The sequence below is a fragment of the Fringilla coelebs genome, assembly GCF_963513975.1.
Source record: "Fringilla coelebs genome assembly, chromosome: 14".
NCBI lineage: Eukaryota > Metazoa > Chordata > Aves > Passeriformes > Fringillidae > Fringilla > Fringilla coelebs.
The window spans coordinates 19,989,591-20,016,826 of record NC_140040.1 but is presented as its reverse complement, the minus strand read 5'-3'; the positions used below and the strand labels follow the sequence as shown (position 1 = coordinate 20,016,826).

The following is a 27,236-nucleotide window of genomic DNA, read 5'->3' as shown; positions in this document are numbered from 1 at the left end:
GACTGGAGAGCTGAACACTCCCAGTATTGCTTCACAAAAAGAGAAGTGGATTTTTCTATTTGATCTTCATTTTTTGAATTCTGCCTAACATTTTGGGATTCTGTTGGGTTCAGTTTGCCTGGTTTGGCACCGGACCGAAGCTCGGCCACCTCAGACTCTGGTAAGAGACAAATGTTATTTTCTGTCCTTCAGCCATCAAGTTCATTTCAGAGGGTTTTTTACCTCCACTCAGATTATTTCTTTAATGTCTGAAATAGTTAAAGGAATACCAGCAAAAGGGCTATGAAATTTATACATATCTACCAAATCCTTTGGGCCTTACACTGATGGCACCCACACCAAGTACAAACAGCAGAGCTGTTTATAATTGACACTGGAAGAGAAAAATCTCTGGATTTTGGTGGGCTATACCACCATATTCCCAGATTATTTTTTTTAAAAAGAGACATTTCATGGGGGTTTTTTGAGTGTTGGTTTGTAATATTCATGGCAATGAATATTGATGGCAATGTTCATTCATAATGGCAAAGAGGTGGAGATCGTGCTGCCAGTTGCCCCTGCAAAGCCTTTAAGGAGGGATTTCCCTCCTGCTGTGGACAGGTGCAGCCCCAGGGCTGTTTGCAGTGAGCAGAGGTGCTCTGGGCTGGGATTTGATGCAAATGTTTCATTGAAGTGGGGTGGATTGGGGGTCTGTCTGTAAGGTGGGTGGCTTTCCTGTGCCCAGGGCCAAGAGGGGACAGCCACCGTGTGCCCTGGCCAGCTCTGGCATATCTGTTAAAAACTGAGAGGGGAGTTTATACAAACCCAGGTCAGTGGTTTGGTCTCTGAATTCCCAAGTTTAAAGTGTCCCTAACTCTGGAGTGCCAGGTTTTACAGACCCTGTTCTAAAAGACCAGCAATTCCTATTCCAGAGGTTCCTTGATCTCAATGGTTCAAAAAGACCCATCTTTTTTCTGATGGGTTATTTTATGAGCAGTGGCTCGACACAAAAAGTTGTTTGAAAAGGCTTTTATCTTGTCCTAGAGCAGGTGTAGCAGGTCCCTGAACTAACAAGCTCGCTGTGCAGCTTGCAGAGACAAAGCATTTATGCATAAGAGATGAAGTGATAGTGGTTTTTCTGTAAGAAATCTATTCTGCAATAGTGGGACTGTCAGTGTGCACAGCACCTCACTGTGCTGGCTGTCACACTGTAATAAAGATAAAGGAAGGAAAGAAATGCAAGGAAAAAAAGATAGGGAAGAAGATGAATTTCTGTGGGAAAATCCCCTCCATTCTCAGCTCCCAAAAACATTCCAAGCTGGCTGTTCCTGCAGTTAACAAAGGTAGAGTTAATCAATGTGTCCCTGCCTCCTGTGAATATAAATCATCAGATCAGCATTTGTAAAAGCACACAGTATTATAGATGTTCATGCAGGAAAATATATTAGACAAAAGCAAGGATGCTCCAATGATTTACAAAAGCTTCTCATCTTAGGTTAATTTGTGCCTGGTAACAACAACCCATATACCAGAAACAAATCACAGAAATGCTGACTTGAAATTTATCTCTGGTATCTCCAGGAGGTGCTTTTTATCCTTAAATAAGGGGTGACCCAGGGGAGAAAAGGACACAGGATGCATTGAGCATAGGAAAGCCTTAAATGGTACAGTATGCTAGAGAGAAGAATGGGAATTTACAAGTAATGAAACAAATTAATTTGAAAGCAAAGGATAAACTCAATTAAAAAATCATTCCTGCTTTTCCCACAAAGCCCCAAACCTGGGTTATTTTTCACACTGCTACAGCTGCACTACAATGCAACAGGAAGCATTTCCCAAAGCTTAGCTCGTTAACAGAAGACCATAAAATTGTTCTTTAAACATTCTTAAAACAAATGTGAACACTGAAATTGAGTCCCTGAGCAGGGTGCAGCTCACAAGATGTGGGGCACACGGGTAGGGCAGAGTTAACAGCTCTGCTGCCAGCTTTGCCTCACATCCTGCCTCTGCTGAGGGAAACTGCTCTGAAAACAGGATAAACATCACAGGACATGGCTCAGGAACTGCTCTGAAAACAGCACGTATGGAACAAAGGACTTCACTGTCCCTCCATAAATCAATTCATTCAATTAATATTTCAAATTTAAACAGAAAAAAATTCATAAAACTCTATTTTCTTCTCTGGGTATGTGTCTACAGAACTACAGGATTAAATCAGGCCAGAGAATACTTTTTGTTTTCTCAAAGAGCAGAGGTTCACATAATCTGATTATTTCTGGCACCTGAGCTTTCTGTAAGGAATCTTCATTGTCCATCAGAGTTGCAGGTTTTGCTCAGATTCTACAAGTTTAATTCAGAGGTTCCAATGTTGGTGCCAAGAAGAAAATAAGAGGTTCCCTTTGTGAGAAATTTCTTGGGCACGAAATTACTTTGATGGCCCTGGTTTGGAAATGAAGGCACACCAGGGCACTCCCCTGTGCTGCCATCCAGGGGGGCTCAGGCAGCCCCAGCCCAGCCCAGGCTGTCCCTGCTGGGGCTGCAGCCCCTTCCCAGCCCCAGACCCAGCAGGTCCCTACACAAACCCTCTGCCCCAGCAGGATCCCATCCCAGCCCCAGCCCAGCTCTCCCATGGCAGTCCCATTCCATAAAGGATTTATTCCCAGTGCAGGAGCACAGAACAGCCCCAGCTGCTGCCTCCCAGGAGGGATCCAGCCAAGGAGCCCCTGGGCTTTTATCCCCTCCCAGTCCAGGGGTGCCCAAGCCCGGCTCTCCCTGTTCTCTCTGGCTGTGCCCCACTCCCTGTGCCCTTTGCTGGGCCCTTTCCTGGGGCTCCAACCACCCCCAGGACTCCACCTGAGCTGCCCCAGAGACCTGCACAGAGTGAATTCCTCACCACACCACTGCACCCCCTGAATTCTGCAGTGAGCCTGGCCTTGGAATATGAAAAACCAATAAAAAATTGAGAAGAACCTGTTTGCAGTTCTTGAGTGCAGGAATACAAATTGGCCCCTTTCATTTGATTTTCACTCATCTGCACCAGAATTTCTGATCTGTCAATAAGAATGGAACTGGCTGTATTTTGAATGCAAGCTTCTGCTGAATGTGTTAAGTTAGCTCTGTCATCTCCTGAAAGGGAAGTGGTTTGTGCCATGGGTCTGACCTGTGCCTGTGCTGCTGCACACATCTGTGGGGCAGGCAGGGAGATTTGGGGCCCAGCCCTCCCAGGTGATAATTAGGGTGTTCACAGGATTTCCAGGGCTGGCAAAGACAGGAGAAGGGCACAAGGGCAGCCTGTCCCTCCATGGCACTGCCTACACTTCAGTTTGGGTGCTCTGAGAACAGACCAGCAGTCAAGAGCTGAACAGACACTCTGGAAGGCTTTTCTCCAGACAAGTATTTTTGTGTGAGAGCAAAACTCTTACACTAGATTAGCAGCTGCATTTGAAAGCTGTGTCAAGTATTAGCCACAAAAGTCCAGAAGTTATGGTGAAAAATGACAGATATTTTAGAGAAAGGCCAGCACGAACTGGGAAATGGCACAGGGTTACCTGCACAAACTGGGAAATGGCACAGGGTTACCTGCACAAACTGGGAAATGGCACAGGTGCCTTCCCAAAGAGCAGCAGAGAGAAAAGTGTGTTCTTCTGCCCCCACATTGCTACCTGAACTGCAAGGACTTACAGAGCACCATCGTAGTTAGAGGTGGGCAAAAAGGCAAAAATGTTTTCAATTCCTCATTTTTGAAACCCAAAGATGCCACTGTTATTGTCCCCTTCTGTTCCTGTCCACTTCCCCCATCCTGTGCCACAGCTGGAGGCAGCAGAGGCCTCTGTTTGTGTCCCACTTGTGGTACAAAGCCACAGAGCAGCAGTGGCACCTCTGCCCTTGTCCCTTCCCTGCATCCCCATCCCTCCCAGCCCCACCTGCAGGTGCCCTGACACCTGGCAGAGCTCAGCAGGGACAGGGGACAAGGGACAGGGGACAAGGGACAAGGGGGGCCCTTGGCCTCATTGTGCAGGACAGTGGGAAGGGAAATTCCACTTCCACCCCATTCCTTCTCCTGCCTTTGTCCGTGTTTCTGAGCCATGCTCTGGTAGCTCCAGTCTTCCTTTTCCCCTTCCTTTGGCGATGCTATCGCTGTGAATCTGTGCCCTGGGAGCCCTCCAGGAGCACAAAGCCTGCCTTGCAGTGTCAGCCTGGGGAGAGCAAGGCTGCTGCTGCTGCCCTGCCAGTGATAGGAAATCCTGCCATTGATGGGGAAGGCTCCTGGGATGGGCTCAGCTCCATCAATCCCCCAGCACAGAGCTGTAGTTGGCTTCTCCTTTCTGTTCTGGGACAGTCCCTGCCTCCACCTCCAGCCCTAGACCTGAATTCAGAAGGGATTTGCATTCTCTCTCTGGCTTTTGCTGTCATTGTCTTTCAGATATAAATGATTTGTCTGCAAAAAAATCAGTTTACTCCTGACTTGATGAGCTTAAAGGCCTTTTCCAACTTGAACAATTCTGTGATTCTATGTTAGGATTAGGCCAAGCAATCAATATTGATAATAATGTATCAGAGTTTTCAGCACCTCCTCAAGGAGCCCAAAGCTACAATGAATTTGTGTATATTGGCTGTTTGCTCAGTGCTGTTAATTGAGTAGGCTCTCATTAAAGCATAAACAATGATGGCACATTTTAGCATCATTCAGGGGGTCAGGGCACTCCAGGCACTTCCCCAGCACACAGATGAGGAAGGCAGGGCAGAAAGCAGGAGAGCTGGAATGCTTTTGGCAGTGGGTTCATTTACAGAGAAAATGTGAGCTCCACAGGGACAGAACTGTCCCAGAGCTCCATCCTCTGTGCATTTCACAAACACCTTTGCTTTGTACCCTGGACTTGCCAGCAGCAGCTTTGGAAAAAGATTAGGATTAGAACAGATTCTGAATTACTGAGTTGCACTTGGACACGACTTCGGTCCCAAACAGGAAGAAAGGGACACATTTCCCTGTGGAATACATTTTCTCATTTCCCTGTGGAATATATTTTCTCATTTCCCTGCTGTGAAGTGATGAGCTGCATCACCTGCCAAATTTGGACTGACCTGCAGCTTCTTCAGATGAAGAGAAAGGGTTTATTCACCCCAGAAGGGCTTTTCAGTGGCTGTGATTAGAAATAAATGTTCCACTTATACAGACTCTGAAGAGAAAAAATAGGTTCCACCTCAGCTTAAGAAATATCTCTGTTAAATCACAACCACTCCCACCAAGAAACAAATCCACAAATCTTCTGTGTGACAGAAGAGAGTCACACAGCTTACAACAGCTTTCCTCCTCTCTTTAAGCTTTCCTGTGTCTGGGGCCTGAATTTTCAGGCTCTCCAGCTTTCCTTTATCAGCACATTAAAGAGGAAATTTGCTGCCCTAGTTTTATTTTGATTTAAAGATGGAATTTTCCTGACGAGAGCTAAGCTGTAACTAAAACTATTGGAAGACTCATTGTAAATTCACAAGGGCAGTAATAATATCATTTGCATCATCTCACAACACATGGAGATAATACAATGGAAGTGTTCCAGGAAGGGACTGTAACTATAGGGATGGACATAAAAGGTCTTAAAGTTAATTAAGCCCGGTCTACAATCTGCTGGATCTGCTGGATAAGGGCAGGAAATAAAGAAGAATGAACTGACATTTGAATGAGACATTCTAAAAAGGGAGGAAAATACAGAACACTAAACAAAATCTATCCAGACACACCCTGGTTTTTTCAGCCTCTTGCCCAGACAGAAAACAAGAGATTTATGTATATGTGCATGCTTTCTTTATCTGCCACAATGTTAATTTCCAGAGGAAATACTAATGCATTCAGCTACCCCAGAGAACGTTCTGGAGAAGGGGATGAGCACACACAGGCAGCTGAGCAGGGTTTCTCTGCTGCAGATCACTGTCAGGGCAGTAAATATCAGCTCTGGGCACCTGGGCACCCTGCTCCTGTGCCACACAGCTGCTTCTGCTCCTGAGCTTTTGTTAAAGAAAAACATGGAAAGAAAATCTTACCTGCTGTAAACACAGCTGCATTGTGCTTTTAAAACAAGTGGTTCCTCAAAGGAGAGGGACTTTTCCTTAATGAGGGGACTCAGCTGGGGCTCTGTGCCAGGAGATCTCTCTGATATTAAGGATTTGTGTGGAAGCAAAGGGAAAAAAATAGAGAAAACTGTTCAATACATTATTCTTATATGTACCTTGTATTCTTTCAGCTTGGCCAAACTCTGGCACACCCAGTGGCAGCTCCAGCTCTGAGCTAACCAGGGGAAGCACCACAACAGAGCCAGTCTGAAAGGTGCACATCATTTATTGTAGGGTCAGAGAGGCTGCAGGAATCTTGTCAGTGATCCCAAGCACCTCCAAGATGCCCAAACTATTCTGCTTCTGCACTGGAATGAACAAATAATTTTTGGAGGTTTCTCTTGTCCTCAAACAGCATCAGAGGGGGGATGCTGGGGATGAGGGGGGCTCAGGGAAAATCCTGCACCTCTCTCTGTCCCACTGAGCCACCTCAGTTTGGGATGAGCAAGAGGAAATTGGCTCAGAGGAAGCAGGGGAAAAAAGCTGGATCTACAGCCAGGCAAATATGTCACTGAGACTGAGAGAGAGCCCCTGCCCAGGGGGAGTAGCCCTGATCATCCCTGGAATCTGCTTTTGGATGCAAGGAAGGGAATAAGTTCTTTGCCTGCCTGCAACGCTGGCACTTCATCACTGTTTTCAACATCTGCCTTTATCAATAATTAATCCAGATGGGAGATAGCTTCCCCTTTATCTTGGACAAGGAATTTAGAGAGGGAAATGTCTGCAGTTCCAAACTATGTGTGCAGGGTGATCCCACCCATCTTATCAGCTCACTTCAGAGCAGAAGGGCTGCGCTTAACCCAGAGTTAACCCCCACAATGGCTCTGGCTTCAAAAGCACTTGACAACTGTCACCACCAGACATGTGGCCAAGAGCAAATTTTCTGTCATTTGATGGTTTGTTTCACCCCTGCAACATCTGCCAAGTAAATAAATCATAGCAGCCACAGCTATTGTGGGATTTCTGATTGTAATAAATGGAGTGCTCTAAACCAGAGAGCACAGAATCTGTGTGACAGTGATGATGAGGTGAGAATGTTCTGTGCCAGCCCCCAAACTCTGCCTGTGGGTTGGAGCACATTCCCTAACACCAGAACACCCCTGCTCCTCACTCAGCCCTCACAAGCCTGCTCCCAGGGAGCAGAGGCTGTAAAAAGCCACAGCAGAGGAGGTTGGGACCTTAAACTCCATGGGATTGATGCTGTCAACAACTTAGGGAAAGCCAAAATGTTCTGATGATGATGATATTTTTATTTGCTATGAAACAAAACCAAAAATTGGTTTAACAATTTAATCACAAATATTTCAGCAGCTGTGTTTATGCTGGGCACTGTGCTTGTTGTATTTTGTATTTTGGACTGACATATTTGTACCTGAAGTAAAAGGCTTTATGAGTGGACAACACCACTTATTGGTGTTGTCCAGATCCCTACAGATTGGCAGGAAAATTATTTGATTAAAAATGAGAATAGGAATCAAAGCTTGTGCACATAACCTGGAGGAGCAGCCCCTCTGGGGTGGCTCATTTTCCTGGGTAAGATTTTTGACATGACCCAGAAAAACAAGTCCTAGATTTTCTTGACCTATGTGGAAGTTGCACACTTTTATCCAGACTCTCCAGGTCTTCTTTTATTAGATCATGCAAGGGATTCATTTTCACAAACAGAAGAGTTTCATATCCCCAAACATATTTAAATTAAACTATCCACAAAAGGCTATAGGTACCTTATACAGGACAACCAGGCACAATCTATCAGCCCATCTCCCCCAAATATCCCCAGGAGCAGAGATTCTTTGAGGTTTTCTTGAATTCTAACAGAAGCCAATTTCAGAGCTGATTCTGAGCTGTGCAGGTGTTATGTAAAGGGAAATCAAGATCTAAGCCAAGCAAATGTGTATTTGTGAACAGGAAATTGAATGTGAACCTACACCAGAAACACACATTCAGTAAATAATTGTATCCATTCATATCAGATACAAATCAGGTAGGAGCACAGACAGCGCCCTCCAAACTGCAAATATGCTTTTGAAAGCTTTTAGAAAATGCATACTAAGAAAAGGTTAACTAGAAATTGAGAGAGACCAGCAGAGGCTAAAAGTCCCTCCACCTTTGAGATTTTGGGCCTTGGTGCTTCACTGTCTGACAGGACCCTCTCAACTCAGTCAGATTTATCAGCAAGGAACAGAAGGGATCTTCCTTCCTCACTCTTTCTGTTTACAACCAAAATCTTCCTGGACCACACATTTGTGATTTTCAGCTCCCACTCTGCCTTCTCTCAGGATTCCCTGCAGCCCTTTAAACCAGCACTTTAAACTGAAACACAGGCAGGGCTGTCAGGATCTCTGGGGGGACTCCTGGGCAGATCCATTTTTGCTGCTCACCCATCTTTAGGGCACAGGCTGTCACTCACTAACTTGGAAAGTGGCTTTGCTTCTTTAAAAAGAAAAGAAAAAAAAAAAAAAAGAAAAGGAGGATAAAAATAAGTGGAAAAAAATCGAAAAAAACCCACCATAGCAGGTCTTGCTTCCCTCATTTTCTTCCCAGTTCTGTATCTGAGATAACAGAAAGACTTGGAGCACAGTTTGGCTGCCTGCTTTCCAACAAGGCAATAAGCATTTAATGTACACAAAGCAAGTATTTACAGGTCTTTTAAAGTCAAATTTCTTCATTTCCAAAAGAGAAATCTGTCTTAGCTGAGGACTCCATCCACCCAGGAGGTGAAGTTGTATTTTGCATCATCCAGGAGAAACTTTCTGGTGAGCTGAACAGAGAGGGAAAAACAATCATTAATAAATTGCCCCCAGGCCTACCAGAAACTTGAAGCTTAAATCACAAAGCTTTTTCAGAATTCATTCTCCTTTTTCCTGGAAAGAAAATATGAGGAGCCCAAATGAGAAGTGCTGAATTATGTCCTCACCTGTGTTTTTACACTGCTGCAGCATTAACACCAAGAACTGAGCAGCACCAAATGCAGCATGAGTGCTCTCACAGCACTGGTATTTTTAAAGAAGAAAGTTTGCTTCAGCTCAAGTGTCTGTTCATTCAAAGGTACTATCCCAAGTAGAAAATGACATTTTTCCAATCAGTTCCAGGCAGGCATTTGCACTCCAGACCATTTAGTCATCAGTGGAAATCACTTCTCACATCCACAGAATCAACACAAGGACAATCAAAACTCCAGCCCCAGGTAGTCAGGCACGAGGCCTGCTGAAATCAGCTCAACAACCTGACAAGGAACCAGCAGCAGAGTGTTCTCAGGAAAGAACACTGCTGTGCCTGGCTGGGGCATGTGACAGAGCAGAAACACCGAGTTCTGCCCCGCCACACGGCACATCCGAAAATGGAAAAAAACAAAAAAAAACCAAAAAAAACGATTCCTCTGAGTCAAAACTGCACAATTTCCTCAGGCAGCTGTGCTCAGTGTCACTGGGGGTTGAGGAGCTCCCCAGTTCCTGCTGTCACCGGGTGCCCTCAGCTCCTGTCCCACGGGAGCCCCGGCAGCAGCAGCACGGAGGGGAACGGGAGCAGAGGTAACAAGACAGCGGGGACAGAGTGGGGACACAGTGGGACAGAGTGGGGACACAGTGGGGACACAGTGGGGACACAGTGGGGACACAGTGGGGACAGAGTGGGGACAGAGTGGGGACATAGCTAAGGACACAGTGAGGACACAGTGGGGACTCAGCAAGGACACAGCTGGGACACAGTGGGGACACAGCTGGGACACAGTGGGGACACAGTGAGGACACAGTGGGGACACAGTGGGAACACAGTGGGGACACAGTGGGGACACAGTGGGAACACAGCAGAGACACAGCAGGGACACAGCAGGGACACAGTGGGGACTCAGCAAGGACACAGTGGGGACACAGCAGGGACACAATGGGACACAGCAGGGACACAGTGGGGACTCAGCAGGGACAGAGCAGGGACACAGTGGGACACGTCCTGCTGCTCCCCTGGGCGCTGGGCACAGCCATGGGCAGAGTTCTGAGCTGGGGGAAGGGGACAGCAGACCCTGGGAGCGCTGTCCCTGCTGGCCCTGGTCCCTGCCAGGACACCACGGACACAGTGCTGGGTGCCCCAGTGCCCCTCTGGAGCAGACAGTGGGTTTGTCTGCCTGCAGGGCTGTCACCAGCAGCTTGGTCAGCCCAGGTTTGCACGGCCCTCTGTGGCCCCTGAAAGGCTGCATTAAGTATTGCCAAGGCTGTTTTCTTTTAAAAATGTTCTGCCTGCTCACAAAACTACAGCACTGCAAAGGAAAAGGATCATTTATCCCCTCCTGTGTTTGGGGTGTCAACTCGCTGTTCCTGAGGTCTTGCTGCAGCCACACATTTACTTTTGGTCTTACCCACCCTATAGATGAGAAATTAATGTTGAAATGCATTCTGCATGGCCAGGCTGTGCAGTCATTCTGCTCCCTGAGACCAGGTCAGGTGCTGCTCTCTGTCCCTGCCATGGTTTCACTGAGCACAGCAATTCTGGAGGTGTTTAGATAGTGAATCAAAGTATATTATTTCCATCTGAAAAATAATTTTTCAGCGCCGTTTGCTCCAAGAAAGACTAATTTCTTTGTATGGGGTTTTTCATTTTCATTTAGATGAATCATTTAGATTCTTACTGGAATAATTCAGATTCCACTAAGAGAAAATAATCTTTCGTTTGCAGCCTTTCTCTCAATCAGTTATGCAAATTATCTCAACAGCACGGACAGGACCCTTTTAAAATGTGTTGGTTTTCTTGTGTATGACAGCCACTTTTAGCAAATTTCTCTCTCAGAATGTTCATTATCACCACTCTGCATTATCCATTTGGGGTTTTTTGGATGCTGAAAAATTCTCAAAGATAAGTATAAGGTTTTAGTATGACTAGCCAGGAAAATAAATCATTTCAGAGGCAACTGTCCCTCGTATCCTAAAATCTCTGTACAGAAGCCTGGTTTAACTTTTGTTTAACATACGAGAACAAATTTCTTTACCAGCTAAACTACTAACCTTGCATAAGGATTAATAGACACTTTTAGAGTTAGAAGTAAACTAGGTGAGAGGCAAGTAGCAGAAAAAAAAAAAACCCACACAAATATTCATAAGAATATTTCATCCAATGTGGTTTCATTACGTGGAGACTGTATTTATACCAGCTGTTCATCACCTTTACAGTTGATTACTTGCCAAAACAACCTGTAAAATGCAAACTTTTAATTAGTACAGTATTGTCTGTATCTCCACCCGACATTTTTTAATAATTACTCCCAGTCTGGAAGAAGAAACTGCACTACATGAGTCATGTGTCACACAAATCACTTTGAATACCAGAATTTCTCAGTTAACTGTCTATAGTACCCTGCAGACCAAGAGTTATTCACTAAAATAATTCAACACATAAAATGAATAATATGGGTGGGAGAACCCATCATTTGCTGGAAGAAAATTTAAGAGCAAAGCAAGAAACTCAGCTGCTTGAATAAACCACTCCCTGCTAACTTTCAGGAGGATTTATGGTGCCTGATTAGACTGAAAGAGGCTGGAGCTGTTGGGCTAATGAGCCAGGGATGGAGGATAAGGGGCTGTGTGGGGGCAGAGCAGGGCAGGGACTCGTGGCAGCATCCCAGAAATCCACCTGCAATCCCACCAGGCTGGAAACTGGGATGCACCTGATCCCCATCCCTCAGTCCTGGCTGCCCCCCAGACACAGAAGAAAGGAAAAGCTGATCCCTACAGGAAAAAGAGGGAAAGCTGATCCTACCTGTTAACAACCCCTGTTATCCCTCAGAAGCATTCTTGCTGCTGGCTCCGTGGGGATGCTCAGGCATGGCAATGTCCCCTTCTGCTGCTGCCTCTGCCACTTGGGGTGGGAGCTGCTGGGGAGGAAAACTGTCAGAAAAGAGCATTTGGCACAGCTTGCCAGGAGCTGGCAGCCAGGGAAAGGGGCCTGGGCAGCAGGAGGGAGCCCCCATGGCAGCAGGGCTCACAGGGCTCTGCTCAGTGTGCGCCGCCAGGGAAGGGCATTCCTGAGCATCCCGAATTACAACTTAAAGAGAAGAATTTCTTCCCAATAAATACAGAATGGAAAGCATTCAGACACATTCCAGTGAATCAGAATGAAGGAAAAAAGTTCTTCATAAGTAGAGAGAGGGGAGTTTTATAATTAAATTCCTTCTGTGGGTGTGATGCCTTAAAAAACAAACAAACAAACCAAAAACAAACAAGGTGCTCTTTCGATACTGTCGTTTGTTTTATTCTGTATTATTTTGAGTGCTCTATTAAGAAAGGTGAGCTGGCAGTTGTGTTTTGACCAGGATGCCCAGACAGAGGGCTTTGACAGCTTTCTGCAATGGAAAATTATCTTGGGCTAGATTATGGAGTCTGCTCCTGTGAAGAGATTGGATCAAGGAGCTGCAGACAGAGACTGGCAGAGGTATCGCAAAAATGGCAAAAGGAAATTAATAGTAGACCAAGGTAAATTCCTGGGTACCTAATAAATCTGAATCCTAAGATTCATCATATTTAATGTGGAAAGTGGGCATGGTGCCCTGGGGAAAGGGTCCTCAGGGCCAGCCTGACCTACGAGGCAAGGCACTCCCATGTCCCTGCAGAGGAGCAAGCACAGAGCTCCAGGGTGCACTGTCATTTTCCCAAAATGAGCAGCTTGGAAGTTGCCAAAGGTGAAGCAGAGATGAGTTTTTGCAGGAGGCTCTCCCAGCTCTGTCTGTGTTTGAGCTGCTGTGCCAGAGGGCAGCCAAGGACTCCAAACTGCTGCCAAAGGAAGCCTCCACCTCCAGGGAGGTTGGACAAATATGAGCAAGGGATCCATTAATCAGGGGTTAAAGGAATTGAAGCCTCCTTAAAATCTACAAACACGAAGATGGACATGCTGAGTGAAAGGGGCAGCTAAATTCCAGCTGAAATGCACATTCATGTCAATAGATTCAGTCAGCACTTTCTGTTTTAAAACTTCCAGGCAGCAGCTCAGCACTACAGGAGAGCTCCCCTCAGCACAGGAACCAGAGAAAAAGGCTCTTTAAACACTTCAGTCTGCTCTTTGGCCAAACCACAGCCTGTGCTGGCTGGCATCAGCCAAAGGCCTCCTTTGGTCATTGTGTTTTGTGGTTTTATGGATAAAAGTCAGACTTTTGCAATCACAGCAGAATCATATCGCTGCCTTCCAGTTTCCAGTTGTAAAACGTCCATCTACACAAATAAAGTATAGAAAAACAACTAAATTATACTCATTTCTTGTAAAAATATTCAAAGTCAAGATAAGGGCATAGAGTAGAAAAACCTAGTTAAATCAAAAATCTTTGTTTGAATCCAGAAAACTGTCTCAAACACAGCTTATCTACCAAAAAGCAAATTCAAAGGCACCTTCTTCACTTCCTACCCAGCCACAAAGGAGGAACATTCCTCAGGTTACATACAACAATGTGAGAGAGAGAAAAGTACAGCAGAGAAACATTTCATGGTAAATAAAATCTTTTTTACTGACATTGATGCTGCACCATGGGATAACACTGATTGCCTGGTTGCCAAAGAGTAATTTTGGAAACGTCTCAGCACCTTCCTGATGAAAATATTAATTTAATCTCTCATCCAGCAGCCTGTGTGATGTCAACTTCTCATCACAATTAGTGGGTTTATTTTTGATGTGCATGCTGACAGCTCCTAAAAGCTAATGGAAAGTCATTTATGTGCAATTTAAAGTCTGATTACTTGAGTGTTAAAGTTCCCTGACAGTCCTTTATATTGGGAATGGGAAATTTAGGAAGAAAATGAATCAGCTTTGATAACATTAAAATAACTCCTCTGATATGAAAGTCAGGCCTAAAGTTTGCTGATATTAACACAGGATGCAAAAATATGGTTTCACCTGAAAATCATTTCACAAATTCTCATTTTGTAGATGTTAAAGTCTGGAAATAAGGGATAAAGGAACTTTATGTGAGTCTCCAAAAGCTTCAGAAGACAAGGAGTTGAATCAATAGATGAGCCCTTAAAGAAAGATAATTTACTGTATTGTACTTGGAAGGGATTGAAAATTTCCCACTAAGAACTTCTTCCACAAAAAAAAAAAAAAAAACCAGATTTTATTCTAAATCAATCTTTTCCATAGGCAGATATTGACTACAGCATATTTTGTGTCAGGCCTGAGCATTCCATTTCCAGGGGAGTTACCTGGAGCTGAGCCCTGGCTGCCCTGGGCACCACGGGGAGCTCAGCTCTGAACGTGCTCCTCAGAGCAGTGACAGGCACTCAGGGGATGCTGGCTCTCACACCAGCATCCAAAGCTCACTGTTTATTGGATTGAAACACTTTGTGGTGTTTTTTTACAGCTTTCATCCTGCTAAAACTATTTCATAGAAGGAAGAAGCCTTCAAATTTTGGTGCTGGGGCAAATGAACCAAGTGGTCAGACTTCCCTGCAGAAGGGATGTCCATTTGCACTTCCACGTGTGCTCCCTCTGCTGGATCTGATTCTGTTGTTATTTATATTCTTGCATTTCTGTATTAATTTCTAGGCTACAGAAGAAGATGAGCCACCTTATTCTACTTTTCTCGTTGTTCTTGGCCCCAGTATTTGCTGATGGAAGAAGTCAGAAATCAACCCAAAGCCTTTGTTCAAATGATGCCAGCCACAAACGCCAGAAGAGAGACTGGATATGGAACCAGCTGCACATCCAAGAAGAGCTTGACACACCTTTGCCACACCATGTGGGCAAGGTAAGCAGCAACCTGTCAGCAATGACTAAAAATAGCCCATGAGGATCTTGAAAAGCAGTATTTGTTTGCAGTCTAGGCAGGAGAAATGAAAATAAATAGAAATGGGACTTAATACCTACATATTAACATGTTAAAATCTTCAAAATGTGGGCAGAGAGTAAATGAAGAACAGTGCCATTGGAATTTTAATTCCTTTGAAGAACACAAGTAAATTTAAGGGAATAGCAGCTCTGGAGATTCCAAATGCAGGAACAGCCACATTACCTGCAGGTGCATTGTTAGGAAGGAAGTCTGGTGACTGATGCATGTCAGGATTTTTCTGGCAGCACAAGATTCTTTCAGAAACCTCAGAGATCAGCAAATAAAAAAACCAACATTTTACATCTCTCAGCTTGCACTCAGAACAGGAGTGCTACGTTTCGAAATACTGTTACACAACCAAAAATATTGTTGCACAATGCGAAAGCAAAGAAACTAACGGGCTTTGACCTGCTTGCAAACTCCTTTTCCTCAGGGCAGTGCTCATAAAGCCTGCCATCAGCTGCACATGGCCAGGGAAGGGTGTCCCAGGGCAGCCTCTCACAGGGATGCACAGGAGCACTGCAGCACAAGGGTGGGGTTGTCTCTCACATGGCATCTCCAGAGCTGGGAACTGCTCCCCAGCAGCCCCAGCTGCCAGAGGCATGATTAAGGAATGAGGGGTGGAAATATTAATGACACATTTCAAAAGAGAAAACCAAAATTTAAACAATGCTCAACAGTAAATGACAATCACAGGATAAATCAAATCCTGAACACCCAACAGGTGACATTTATAATAACATCAGTAACAAAAGGATGGAAATGGTCAAACCCAGCAATAATTAACTGGCTGAATTAATAATACTGATATAGAGCATGGAAAATTGGGGTTTAAATCTTCTAGGAGTGTCCCTGTATGTGTGAGGGTATAGAAAAGGAATTATTATCTGCAGATCAACTCGTGTGCAAAAGCATTTAGAATTGGATTAAATTATATTTTAGAACTGATTAATGCTCATTCTCATTCCTCTTCTTACATCCCTTTTTCACTGCAAATAACCTTAAATTTTAAAATCTATGGGGTAGAAATGTAACCTTCCTGTCATGCCATGAGCCTGAAGACTGCCTGTTAAGGGACTGTATGTGACTGAGCACAAGAAAGCTGTCTGCTGTGGCAGGAATTCTGCTAAATGCTAAGGAATAGAGGCTAATGCTGAATAATGTCAGGAGCTGTGAATACAGATTTCATCCTGTAATCCTGTGAAACTGAGCAAAAACCCCTGGCAGGTCCAGAAAGTTGCAAACAAAAGTAACTCAGGCTGAAGGTGGCTCATGTTATTTTAGACATAATGCAGTTAATTATTTGTAAGTGTTGGCTGCATGAACAATTTAAAGCTTTAGGCAACAAGAGGAATGATTTTTAAAAAGGTTTGTCCTGTATAAGCAAGCAAGTTTCAGTGTGGGTGCAAGTGTGATCCCACAATCCTGCTCCTGCTGTGGTGCTGCAAAAGTCCTGAGGGTTCTCAGCGGGATGAGGAATTCCTGGCTGTGTGAATCCTCCAGGACAGAGTGCTGCACCCCACAGAGGACAGAGAGCTGCCAGGCCCCACCTGCCCTCCCTGAACGACCCTTTGCTCCCAGATCACGTCCAGCGTGAGCAACAAGAACGCCAAGTACATCATCGAGGGCGAGTTCGCCAACACCATCTTCAAGGTGGAGGAGACCACGGGGGACGTCTACGCCTTCGAGAGGCTGGACAGGGAGAAGAAGGCAGAGTACGAGCTGACAGCCCTCATCATCGACAGGACGAACAACAGGTCCCTGGAGCGCCCCTCCAGGTTCCTCATCAAGGTGTACGACATCAACGACAACGCGCCCGTCTTCGTGCAGAAGGTGTTCAACGGCTCCGTCCCAGAAATGTCCCCAGTGGGTATGTCCTCCAGCACTCACCTCCCCTCGGGGCTGGCCTTGGAAAGCACCTCTTGTATTAATATGCACCTTGAATATCCTTCTCTAGGAACCTCAGTCACCAAAGTGACAGCTGTGGATGCTGATGACCCCACGGTGTCAGGTCATGCCACCGTGACCTACGAGGTCACCAAGGGAGGAGAATATTTCACCATTGATGACTCGGGTAAGTCAGACACACAAATGTCCTTACACTTTGTCCATACCCTACCCTTTGAAGAAAACACAGTTTTAATGCTGCTTTTTTCATTCTGGGAAAGAGGAATAATCATTCAAAAATATCATTTTAAACATGATTAAAAAGGTTTTTCATTCACACTCCACAATGCCACTGTCTGCATCTGGAAATGAACTCATAAAACCAGGATATCAGCTGCCATGAACACAATGAGAAGATAAAAGGTCATTTTTTTCCCAGCTATGGAAAGATGTTTTCAGTTTAGCATAGATACTGTTCCAGTGACCAAACATGAAAAGGGAATACACAAATTCTGAAGCAGCATTCAGTAATCAATAATCATTTGCTTTCCTAAACTTTCTAGCTTAAATTTTGCCCAGTTTTAAAACCAATGTTAGTATCTCTTGTAACCACACTAGTTTGCTAGAGCAAAGAACGCAGGTAAAGAGGTTAAAGATCCATTAAGAGGAATATTCTGCACCAGCTCTCCTAAATATTCCATCTTGCAGAAAAATTTCTAACATTTCTTGAAAAATACCACTGTAAAATTGGTACTTAAAGCTGAATGCATGGAGATAAAAAAAGTTAAAAGTTTGCCACCAAAATTGAGATGTTGGACGTGCTGCAAAATCTAATTGCATCCAATATTATTTTTTCACAGGTGTGATTTATATAAAAGAGCCTAATTTAGACAGAGAGACCAAGTCCACGTATGAGATTGTTGTTCAAGCCAAAGATGCTCCGGGTTTCTCTGGGGATTCCAGCACAGCCACAGTGATCATCACTTTGTCTGACATCAACGACAACTCCCCAGAGTTCAAGCACTGTGAGTGCCACGAGCCCCTGAACCCCCTGCAGCCAAGGGCTGCCACAGCACAACCAGTTCAGCTCACGGTCCTGCACAGTTCAGCTTCCCTTAAAAATGGCCAAAAGAACTTGACATGTTCAGAAGCTCTTCTGTGTTTCAGCCAGAGCCACTTTTCCTGAGCAGAAAACAAAAATCAGTATTAATTTCATCCCTTTGCTAAAGATCTTGACAATTTGGGGTATTATTTATGCTTTCACGTGTCTTAGAGATATACAATGCTAAATTCTCAATGAAATATTTTTATGTGCATCTGTCAAGTAAGAACAGTTTTAACTGAGTCCCAACTTCCATGTACACAGTCCTTATGTATTTTTCTTTTTTTTAACAGCATCATTTCACTTTAAAGTTCCTGAAAACGTTTCAGTAGGAGGAGAAGTTGGCAGAGTCAAAGTAGAAGATATTGATGAACCACAGCACAGAAATACAAGATACAGCTTTGTCAAAGGAGAGTTCAGGGACACCTTTGACATTGTAGCAAACCCATACACAAATGAAGGAATCATTAGGCCAAAGAAGGTACTTTTCCCCATAACAAAGATGATTATTGTGGTTTTCCATGTGTAACAAGTGATTTTTTGGTTTAGGACTAGCAGCAGGAAAAACTGGAAACACAGGAAAGTCAGCATTAAATATATTGATCCTGAACACCAGTTCTCCGAGCTCTGGGAGAAGAAGAGCTGGTGATTTCTAGTCCTTTTCAACCTCCAGACCTGAAAAACTCCAGAATTACTGCAGAGGGCAGTGGGGGCTGTGTCAGATATTCAGGTTAGGTGTTTTGGGTTCCTCTCAAACTTCAAGTGGTTGGATGCTTCAAAGAGACAGTGATTTAAGAGTTGAACCAACTGGCCAAGCCAAAGAATCCTTCCCTTCTGAAGCCCACCTGAAACCAAAGCAGAAAATGTGAACAAGTCCACCTGACCTCCTTTCTAAAAGTCTCTTTGCAGTTTGGCATTTGCTCCAATCTGAGCCACAGTTCCCTTACTTTTCTCAGGGTGAGGAAAAAGCATTTTTTTAAGAGCTTCACCACTAATTTCTTATGTTTTTAAGACTCTCCAAAGCCTTTATTAGGGTCTGTTCTTTGTTTTTCTTTAATTCTCAAACCCACATGATTTGTACCAAGGGACTGCTGCAGAGCATTGCCAAACCAAGACTTCATTGATTTCATTGACTTGCTCTTAAAAAAAAAAAGAGGAGAAAGGGCTATAAATCAGCTCCTGTAATCCTCAGATTGACAGGAATGTGTTTTTCCCTTCCAAATGCCTCTCTGTAACTGCTAAGACTAAAAATGTCATTAAGAAGAGAAAACTTTCAGGAAAAACAGTACCAAGGATTTCAAGACTGGCAGTCAAATCCTTGGCTGTGGTCACACTGGGTATGAGCAGCTCTCCTTCAGCAGGTGCAGCTCTTCCCCAACTTCCCAGGAGCTGGGGAATGCAGTGCCTGCCCAGAGGAGGAGCAGCCACAGACCCCACACACCCTCCCAGAGGGATTTGGAACCAGCTCTTCCTCCAGCACACAGTGGGCAAAGTTCACCCTGTTCTCAATCTGATTTTGGCCATACACACATCATAATTTTAAATACACAGCCATGTTAGATAAAATGTCAGCTGCTGGAAAAGTCCCATCACTTCCCCTTGCAATGTCTACCCAAAGAGGAAAACAAGAGTCACCATAACTGCTGTGTATCTCAGCACTTTTAGAATCTCAGGTGGTAGAACAAAGGAAACTTTGAAAGAAGAATTTCTTACTGCCTGAGCTCCTGGCCTTCCTCCCATTGTGTGATTCCTTTTGTAGTCTCAGGCAAGGGGAAAACAGGGAAGAGGATGTCATTTCTCACTGAAAGCCCCAGCTGTCAGCCAGTGCAGATCTGCAATCTGCCTTGAGAGCCTTCAGAACACAAAGCACAGCCGAGAGGAGAATCTCTTCCCCAGCCTTTGGGGGACAGGTGCTCACCAAGTTTTGGTAGTTACAGCATTATAAAAAGACAATTATTTAACCCAAAATAAAATTATTTTGCCAAACTTAAACTACTGGATGAATCTGTTCTACACCAGAGGTACCTTAGCCACACTATGATAGAGAAGTTCAGCTGGGAAATGCTCTCCCACGGGTCCAGCCAAGATGAAATTTGGTAACATTGCCAAACAAGAATAAGAGCACAGACCTTAAATCTGCACAGAGAGCCAATGGAAAGTTTGCTTAGACATCACCAAAGAAAGAATACCTGTAACTGTCTTTTTTGGTTTTAGCCCCTGGACTTCGAAACAGTGTCAGAATACAGGTTTGACATCGAGGCCACCGACCCCACCGTCAACCTGCGGGTGTTCAAGCCCGGCAATCCGCGGAGCGTGGCGGCCGTCGTCATCGAGGTCACGGACGTGGACGAGCCCCCTGTCTTCAGCAGACTCCCCTACGAGTTCAGAGTGAGGGAAAACCACGCCGAGGTGAAAACTCTCGGCTCGGTTCACGCCGAGGACCCCGACGCGGCTAAACGGAAAATCAGGTGAGACAGCACCAGCTTTAGCAGTTCTATTTGAAAGTGCAGAATCCATTAACAGCACCAAGAGTTTGACAAAGAACCCAGACTTTGGCCCTATTTTTTTAGAAACTGTATGCCAAACAAAACAAAACAAAACAAAAAAAAAATCCAATTCAATTTTTCCAGCACTGCAGCCATGGATATATATGCTCACCAAAAGCTGAATATAAATTTCATCTACCCATGTCATTAACACATGGACTTACTGATAAAACATTTGCCCATTTAGGGAAAAAAATATAAACTTGGATATTTTTACCTGGTTATAATTAATGTTTTTATTGTAAGAGCTCTCTCAATCATGTGTTTAGCGAATAGATTTCTGAAAGAGCAAAATACCATAACACAGAAACTCTTCCAACAGATGGATTTCACTCTCACAGCTTGCATAGTTTTAGGGCAATATTCTCAGCCCTCCTGGTCAAGATATTAATGTAATTTGTCACACAAGAACTCTCTGACCTTCCTCTGAGAAGGAATGAAATGAAACACAGCATTACCAGCCGTGCATTGATATATCTTGTTTTAAACAAAATCCAGATATATTCAGCGTAGAGCAAATCCTAATGGAGACTACGTCAGGGTATCCAATAATGGAGTTATTCAACTTCCCAAGCCTCTGGACAGAGAATTCAGCTCCTCATACAACATCACTGTGGCAGCTGTGGAGATCCTTGAAGATGGTAAGTGCCACCCCTTTCCCAGTTTGAAAGAAATCCAGGTATACCTTTCCAGCAGGGCTGTCAAAAAGGAAAGGCACAACCTGACAGCCTGTTCCTGCTGAGCCAGGAACGAAAGGAGTGCTTCAAGGTTTGCATCATCATCTTCCCAATCCAACAGGTCAGAGATCATTTTAAGATTTGACCCCTGGCTTTGCTCAGCTCCAGGGAGTGGGGCAGGCCAGTCCCATCTTGGTTTGATATTTCACAATAGAGACATGTTCTGTGCCTGCTGCTTTAGTGCCAGAGAACGATGGCATGCAGTGGGGCGAATCAGGAAAGCCATAATCTACTGTCATTTTACTCCTGAAAAAATCCTTGATGATTTAACCACTACGAGAGGTTTTAGGAAAATATCTACATCTCAGAGGAAAAGTTTCAGTTATGATGGAGCTGGAAAATCTTCCTCATGCGGGAGGCACAGAAGGGGGCAGCAGGTGTGGGGTGGGAGTTCAGCCAGCCTGGCCTCCAGGCTGTGAGCTGTGCCCTGCTGTCATTCCAGGCCGCCTTGCCGACAGGGAGTCCCACGCCCACGTCCACGTCATCGTGGATGATGTGAATGATAACGCTCCAGAGCTTGTTTCTCCTGAGGAACCCCGAGTGTGTGAAAATGCTGCGCCTGGAAAGGTGAGACAGGGAGAGCGGTTCCCTGAATTACTGCTTGTCAGCTCAAATACAGGATGTCTTTAAATAAAAGTGAGTCTAGGTTTCCATGCCAAAACACCCAATTACTCCAAAACATCAGGAATATCTCTTAAGGATATTGCACTGTTGGAATATTGACTTTTATCTGCTTGCACACATGGGCTGCAATGCTCCTCTCCCCCAGGCTCTCACATCTGTGTATTAACAGTTGAGCCATGAAGGACAGTCAAGCTTTGCACAGCAAGAATCAGCAACTCAGTTCTGTCACACAGATGCTTGAATGTGATACTGAGGAGGAAACCACTCCAAACTAGTAAGAGAAACATGGCTGCATGGAACATTATTTTGTAGTCACAGAGTGCACAGATCTGCACATCCAAATTGTCACAACTTGGCACAGTATTGGTATTTTGGATTTATTTGTTTGGCCTCAGACACAAGTGTTCAGCCCATACTGTAATATTTGTTTGATTAAGACACTTTGAGTCATGGTTTAGGGGAGGTACTCCCCAGTTTAGTGTATTTAGGATGGAGAGGAGAACTGGAGGCACAAAAGGGAAAGATCATGGGCTGAGATAAGAACAATTTACTGGAAACAGCAATGAGATAAGAAAATGAACAGTAATAGCAAAAATATAAATAACAGAAATATATATACAGAAAAACATAGAGAGAGTGCAGAGCAGCCACACCACCCAACGTGCTCCCTCTGGCTCAGCAGCAGCATTATCCCACCACACCTGCTCAAACAGAAGGAACCCCTTCTCCAGGAAGAGAGTCCCTTTCCTCTCCCAGAAACGACATGAGGTGTTCAAGAATAACCATTGTGCCCCCTTCCAGCTACTGGAAAAAAAAAATTAACTCTTTCCTGGCCAGAACCAGGACATTTTGTCACTGCCTGAACTATCTGATAGAACACGCAAGGTATTAATTTCCCCTTTAGTTTAATTTATAAAATACCTTTGGGACATAATCAGACACATTTTTTTGTATATTATGCATCTAATGTACATCGGGTTGAAGATTTCAAAGCCCAAGCGTGTCCTTCAGGCATGGCAGTCTCAAAGGCATTCCAAGAAGGACAGGCACACCTCAGAGTAGGCTGGAGACTTTCAAAGACACCATTTTAGACACTTCAACAAGCCACATGTCTTTAAAAATGAGGCTTTTTTCATGCTTTCATTACACAAAATTTGAAGAGGCAAAACTGGTCTTTTTGAAGACCCACAAAAAAAAAACTGAAACTGAAAAAACTTGAAGAGGAGTACCCTGGGATGTCTGTGTCCCGCCCTGAAACACAGCCCAGCTCAAACACTCCACATGCTTTATCACTGGGGGCAATGCACACTGCAAACTGTGACCTCTTCCATCCTTGCAGGTGATTGTCAGGATTTCAGCTGTTGACAAGGATGAAACATCACCCAGAGGTTTCTTCAGATACTCACTGGCCACAGAAGACAGCAACTTCTCCCTGATTGAGAACTACGGTAGGCTATCCCTGCAATGCCCTTCCTCAGCTGCCAGAGCAGGGCCCCAGGGCTCAGGGAAGAAAACCTGCAGCACTGACTGTGGTTGGTCTAGCTGAGCTAAGTAACTCTTTATTTTTAAAGGCTCAACATATTGAAAAAAAAAAATCTATGTTTAATGAAACCAAAGTTTCACTGGGTTCCCGAAAGGCTGGCACTGTCTAAGGGGAAGAGGCTGACTGGTAACCTGTGAGGACAGTCTGGTGGAGATTGTCACCTAATGGGATGTCCTTACTTCTGGTGGAGATTGTCACCTCATGGGATGTCCTTACTTCTGGTGGAGATTGTCCCCTAATGGGCTGTCCTTGCTTCTTCCAGACAACACGGCTAACATCACTGTCAAATACGGGCAGTTCAATCGGGAGCTTGCCAAATTCCACTACCTGCCTGTCCTCATCTCAGACAATGGTGACCCTGACCTCACCAGCACAAACACCCTGCTCATCAGTGTCTGCAAGTGCAACGAGAAAGGCAACTTCACCTTCTGCGAGGAGAGGGCAAAGCAGGTTGGCGTCAGCATACAGGCTCTGGTGGCAATTTTTATCTGCATCTTCACAATCATTGGTGAGTATCTGACTTTTGGAATGTTCTCTGCAGTGCAGTGTGAGGATTGTTTTGTTGAGATCTACAAAAGCTATGTGGCTATGAAATGGTCACAAAACCAGAAATGCTGTACCTGTTTGGTTCATCTCATGTACTCTTCCTCCCTGACCTGTTAGAACAGCTTCAGCTGCAAAGCTGTTTGCCCCTGTAGAAAGGCTACTGCACACATGTATAATATACTTGATTTACTGGTACCAGCCTCATGCACAGCTATAAAATAGGAAATTTGGGCTGGGGTAATAACAACAGGATTCCTGGTTCCTATGGCAGGAACTAGTCTGGAAACCCTTGAAGCAGTACAGTGAACATAAATACATTTGTAACAAATCAGCAGACCAGTACCTGTTTGCTGCATTTGAAATCCATCAGAGAAGGCTGAGTACCTTTTCCTTGCCTGAGAGCTGGCCTGTTTTGCAAGTACCATATAAGCAGCATCTGATGCTTGGCATTAAGAGTTCAAGGCAGTAGCTGATTCAATGACCTTGTGACACCATGTATTTGTACTTGTGATTCCAGCTCAAGAGTCAGGGGGACAATCTCTGTCCAGACTGAACTCCTTCAACAGATCCTACAGTTAAACAGAAATTTTTTAAATAAATATGTGTTCAAAAAACACTCAAAAAAACCCCCCCAAAACCTTCAGACTAGGTTACATATCTTAATTGCAATTTGCTTTAGTGCCTTACTTCTGTATTCACACGCGCTCATCTGAGTTTCCTTTGCAGTGATCGTGTTGCTGATTCTGCTGAGAAGGAGGCACAAGAAGGACCTGAGTGGGCTGGGGAGGAGCGTGGCAGAGATCCACGAGCAGCTGGTCACCTACGACGAGGAGGGCGGCGGCGAGATGGACACCACCAGCTACGACGTGTCCGTGCTCAACTCCGTCCGCAAGAACGGCCTCAAGGCAGAGCCCGCTCCCTCTCCGTATGCACAGGTCCAGAAACCTCCTGGGAACATCCCCCCTGGAGCTGGGGGCATGGAGATGATGATTGAGGTGAAGAAGGACGAGGCTGACAACGACAGGGATCTGCTGCCCTACGACACCCTGCACATCTACGGCTACGAAGGCGCCGAGTCCATCGCGGAGTCGCTCAGCTCTCTGGGCTCGGGCTCCTCAGACTCAGACATTGACTATGACTTTCTCAATGACTGGGGACCCAGGTTCAAGATGTTAGCTGAGCTGTATGGATCAGAGCCGAGTGAAGATTTCGTGTATTAAGCTCAAACTAGCCATGAGTTTTCTCCCTCCCGCTACAGATCGACACCAAGAGACTGCCAGCGGCCAAAGAGGAACTCACAGCTCTTCCCTCAAGGATTTCAAACAGGCATGGAAAACACCTGCAGTAGGGTCAAAAAGACACACAGAGATCACCTATATTAACTTCCCCCAGCACTACTGCCCGCACTAACATTCATTTTTTGCCCCAAAATTCCTGCTCACTGATCTGCTCAAGTCTTCCAGAACACGCCTCCTCTCCCCCTCTTCCCCACTTCTCCTGGTTTTGTCCCCAGTTTCTCCCTCAGTCCTCTCCTCCCGTGCTGTTTCCATCCACGTGCATCCAAGGTCACCCTCTGCTGGGAGAGAGAGGCTCAGTGCCATTGGGAAGGGATGTTTTAGCCCCCCTGGATCTCCAGCTGGCTGCTTTGCCTGCCCCTCTTGTAACATCTTTATTGATATTCCACACTTATGCTCACCCAGCAGCAGAGAGGAGGAACATATGGTCTATCACTTAGTATTAGAAATTATTCCATCACTTTCAAAAAGAGGCATTATTTTTTTCCTTTTTTCCCCTTCTATTAATTATTTTTGCTTTATGGCCTTCTACTACATCTATGAGTTACTCAAGATAAAATTAGACAGGATTTTTAGACACACAATCTGGTTTCATCTGTCATTTTTAACAGCCTGATGACAATTTCGGGCACATTTCTGGCGTGCTAGAATTTGCTCTAGCTAGCAGCAAAATTGTTTTTTCTCTCTGTAAATAGGATCTCAGTGTTACTCAATGGAACATGTCCTGGAGGGCAGGAAATGTGGAGATCAGGGGAATGTCAAGACTCCAACACTGTAAATCTCTCTAGATGGAAATACAGGTCTCTCTAGATTTCTAAAGAGGTTGAATAGGGGGTTTATTCAGCATTATTAAAGCAATAGCATTTTTTCAGGGACAAAAAATGAAGGGCCTCATTACTGTGAAACCGTTGTGCTTTTTTTCTAAGCAGGTACTGTAAAAGGAGTATTTTCCACCTAGGAAAATACTGTAGACTCCCATACCAGAATGCTACACACCCACAGACTGGGCTGCTTAAAAGCACCACAAATGTAAGGCAGGTTTGGAGCTGCAGCCACCACGTCTCTGGAAAGGCACTGTGCTCAGTTTCCCACCTGTGAAGAGCCACAGAATGACCAGAATGAAACTTCCCACATTGGAAGGGACCCAGCCAAACACATTTTGGGAAAAGCAGGTCCCTTGGGACCATGGCCTGTCTCTGGCTTCCAGCAGTGCAGAGTCCTGTTGCCTCCAACAGGAACAGAGCCCTACTCCACAGATCCTCCACTGTGCAGGATCTGTGCTGGAGCTGTATGTATTAGTTTAGTTGATTTGATTATTTAAATCTGGTAGCTAACCAAATAATACTAAATCTTTTTTTTTTTTTTTCCTTAAACAAGTATAGTGGAACCTCTCCAATTTCCTTTTTACTTGTTCACATCATCTCCAATTCACACTATTCACACTCCCTTCCCCTGAAATGTTTTCTTGGCAGGAAATAACAATGCACAATAATGGTCTCACACTGCTCCTCACCGCTGTAAGAAGTCCAATACAAGACTTGGCTGGACATTAATACAACATCAACAACGTAATCACTCAAATTTTCAAATATGAACGAAAGGAAAACTGAGGAGAATTCTTTCCATTGGGCAAATCAGCCTTAGGTCTTACCCTTTGTTTTTAAAAAGTACATTTTGGGGTGACAGCCTTGGTTTTATTTTGAATGGGCTCATTGTGTTTAGCTTAATCCAGCCAGCAGTATGTGCTCTAGGGGTTCCACATATTTGTGTATTATAAAGAATGCTAACTAATAATACTTACAGTTTAATGATTTTGTCAGTACCTGTGGTATTGGCTATCAGCAGGTAAAGTTAGTTAGGAAATTATTTAGTGCAGTAATTCAAGTACTTTGGTAGGTATCAGCCATATTCTATTACCTGGAATTGCTGGTTTTAAGCCTGATTTTTTAAAGTTATTTTAAGGAACACTGTATCCATTCCCAATGCCTATGATGTTTGCACTGGACGGTTTCTTTTTATATTCCTGTACTGTATGATGTTGTTTTTTTACTACATAAAAGCCAATCTCAAGTTTG

The 27,236-nt window shown here is 44.6% G+C and overlaps 1 protein-coding gene across 1 annotated transcript; it reads left to right on the top strand.

Moving 5' to 3' along the window:
* Nucleotides 1-27,236, top strand: CDH5 (cadherin 5). The gene is made up of 12 exons (XM_084215027.1): nt 1-160; nt 14,599-14,800; nt 16,463-16,751; nt 16,839-16,955; nt 17,629-17,793; nt 18,164-18,351; nt 20,085-20,338; nt 20,915-21,057; nt 21,596-21,720; nt 23,117-23,225; nt 23,583-23,828; nt 24,593-27,236. The coding sequence occupies exons 2-12, from the start codon at nt 14,612-14,614 to the stop codon at nt 25,084-25,086; spliced, it is 2,319 nt and encodes a 772-aa protein (XP_084071153.1). The 5' UTR covers nt 1-160; nt 14,599-14,611; the 3' UTR covers nt 25,087-27,236.

What these genes read in the sequence shown, in the direction of transcription:
- CDH5 (XM_084215027.1), top strand. Translation starts at nt 14,612, where the DNA reads ATGAGCCACCTTATTCTACTTTTCTCGTTGTTCTTGGCCCCAGTATTT. An exon ending in GAATCATTAGGCCAAAGAAG is followed by an intron (nt 18,352 to 20,084) that starts GTACTTTTCCCC and finishes TTTTGGTTTTAG; the next exon opens with CCCCTGGACTTCGAAACAGT. An exon ending in CTGCATCTTCACAATCATTG is followed by an intron (nt 23,829 to 24,592) that starts GTGAGTATCTGA and finishes TTTCCTTTGCAG; the next exon opens with TGATCGTGTTGCTGATTCTG.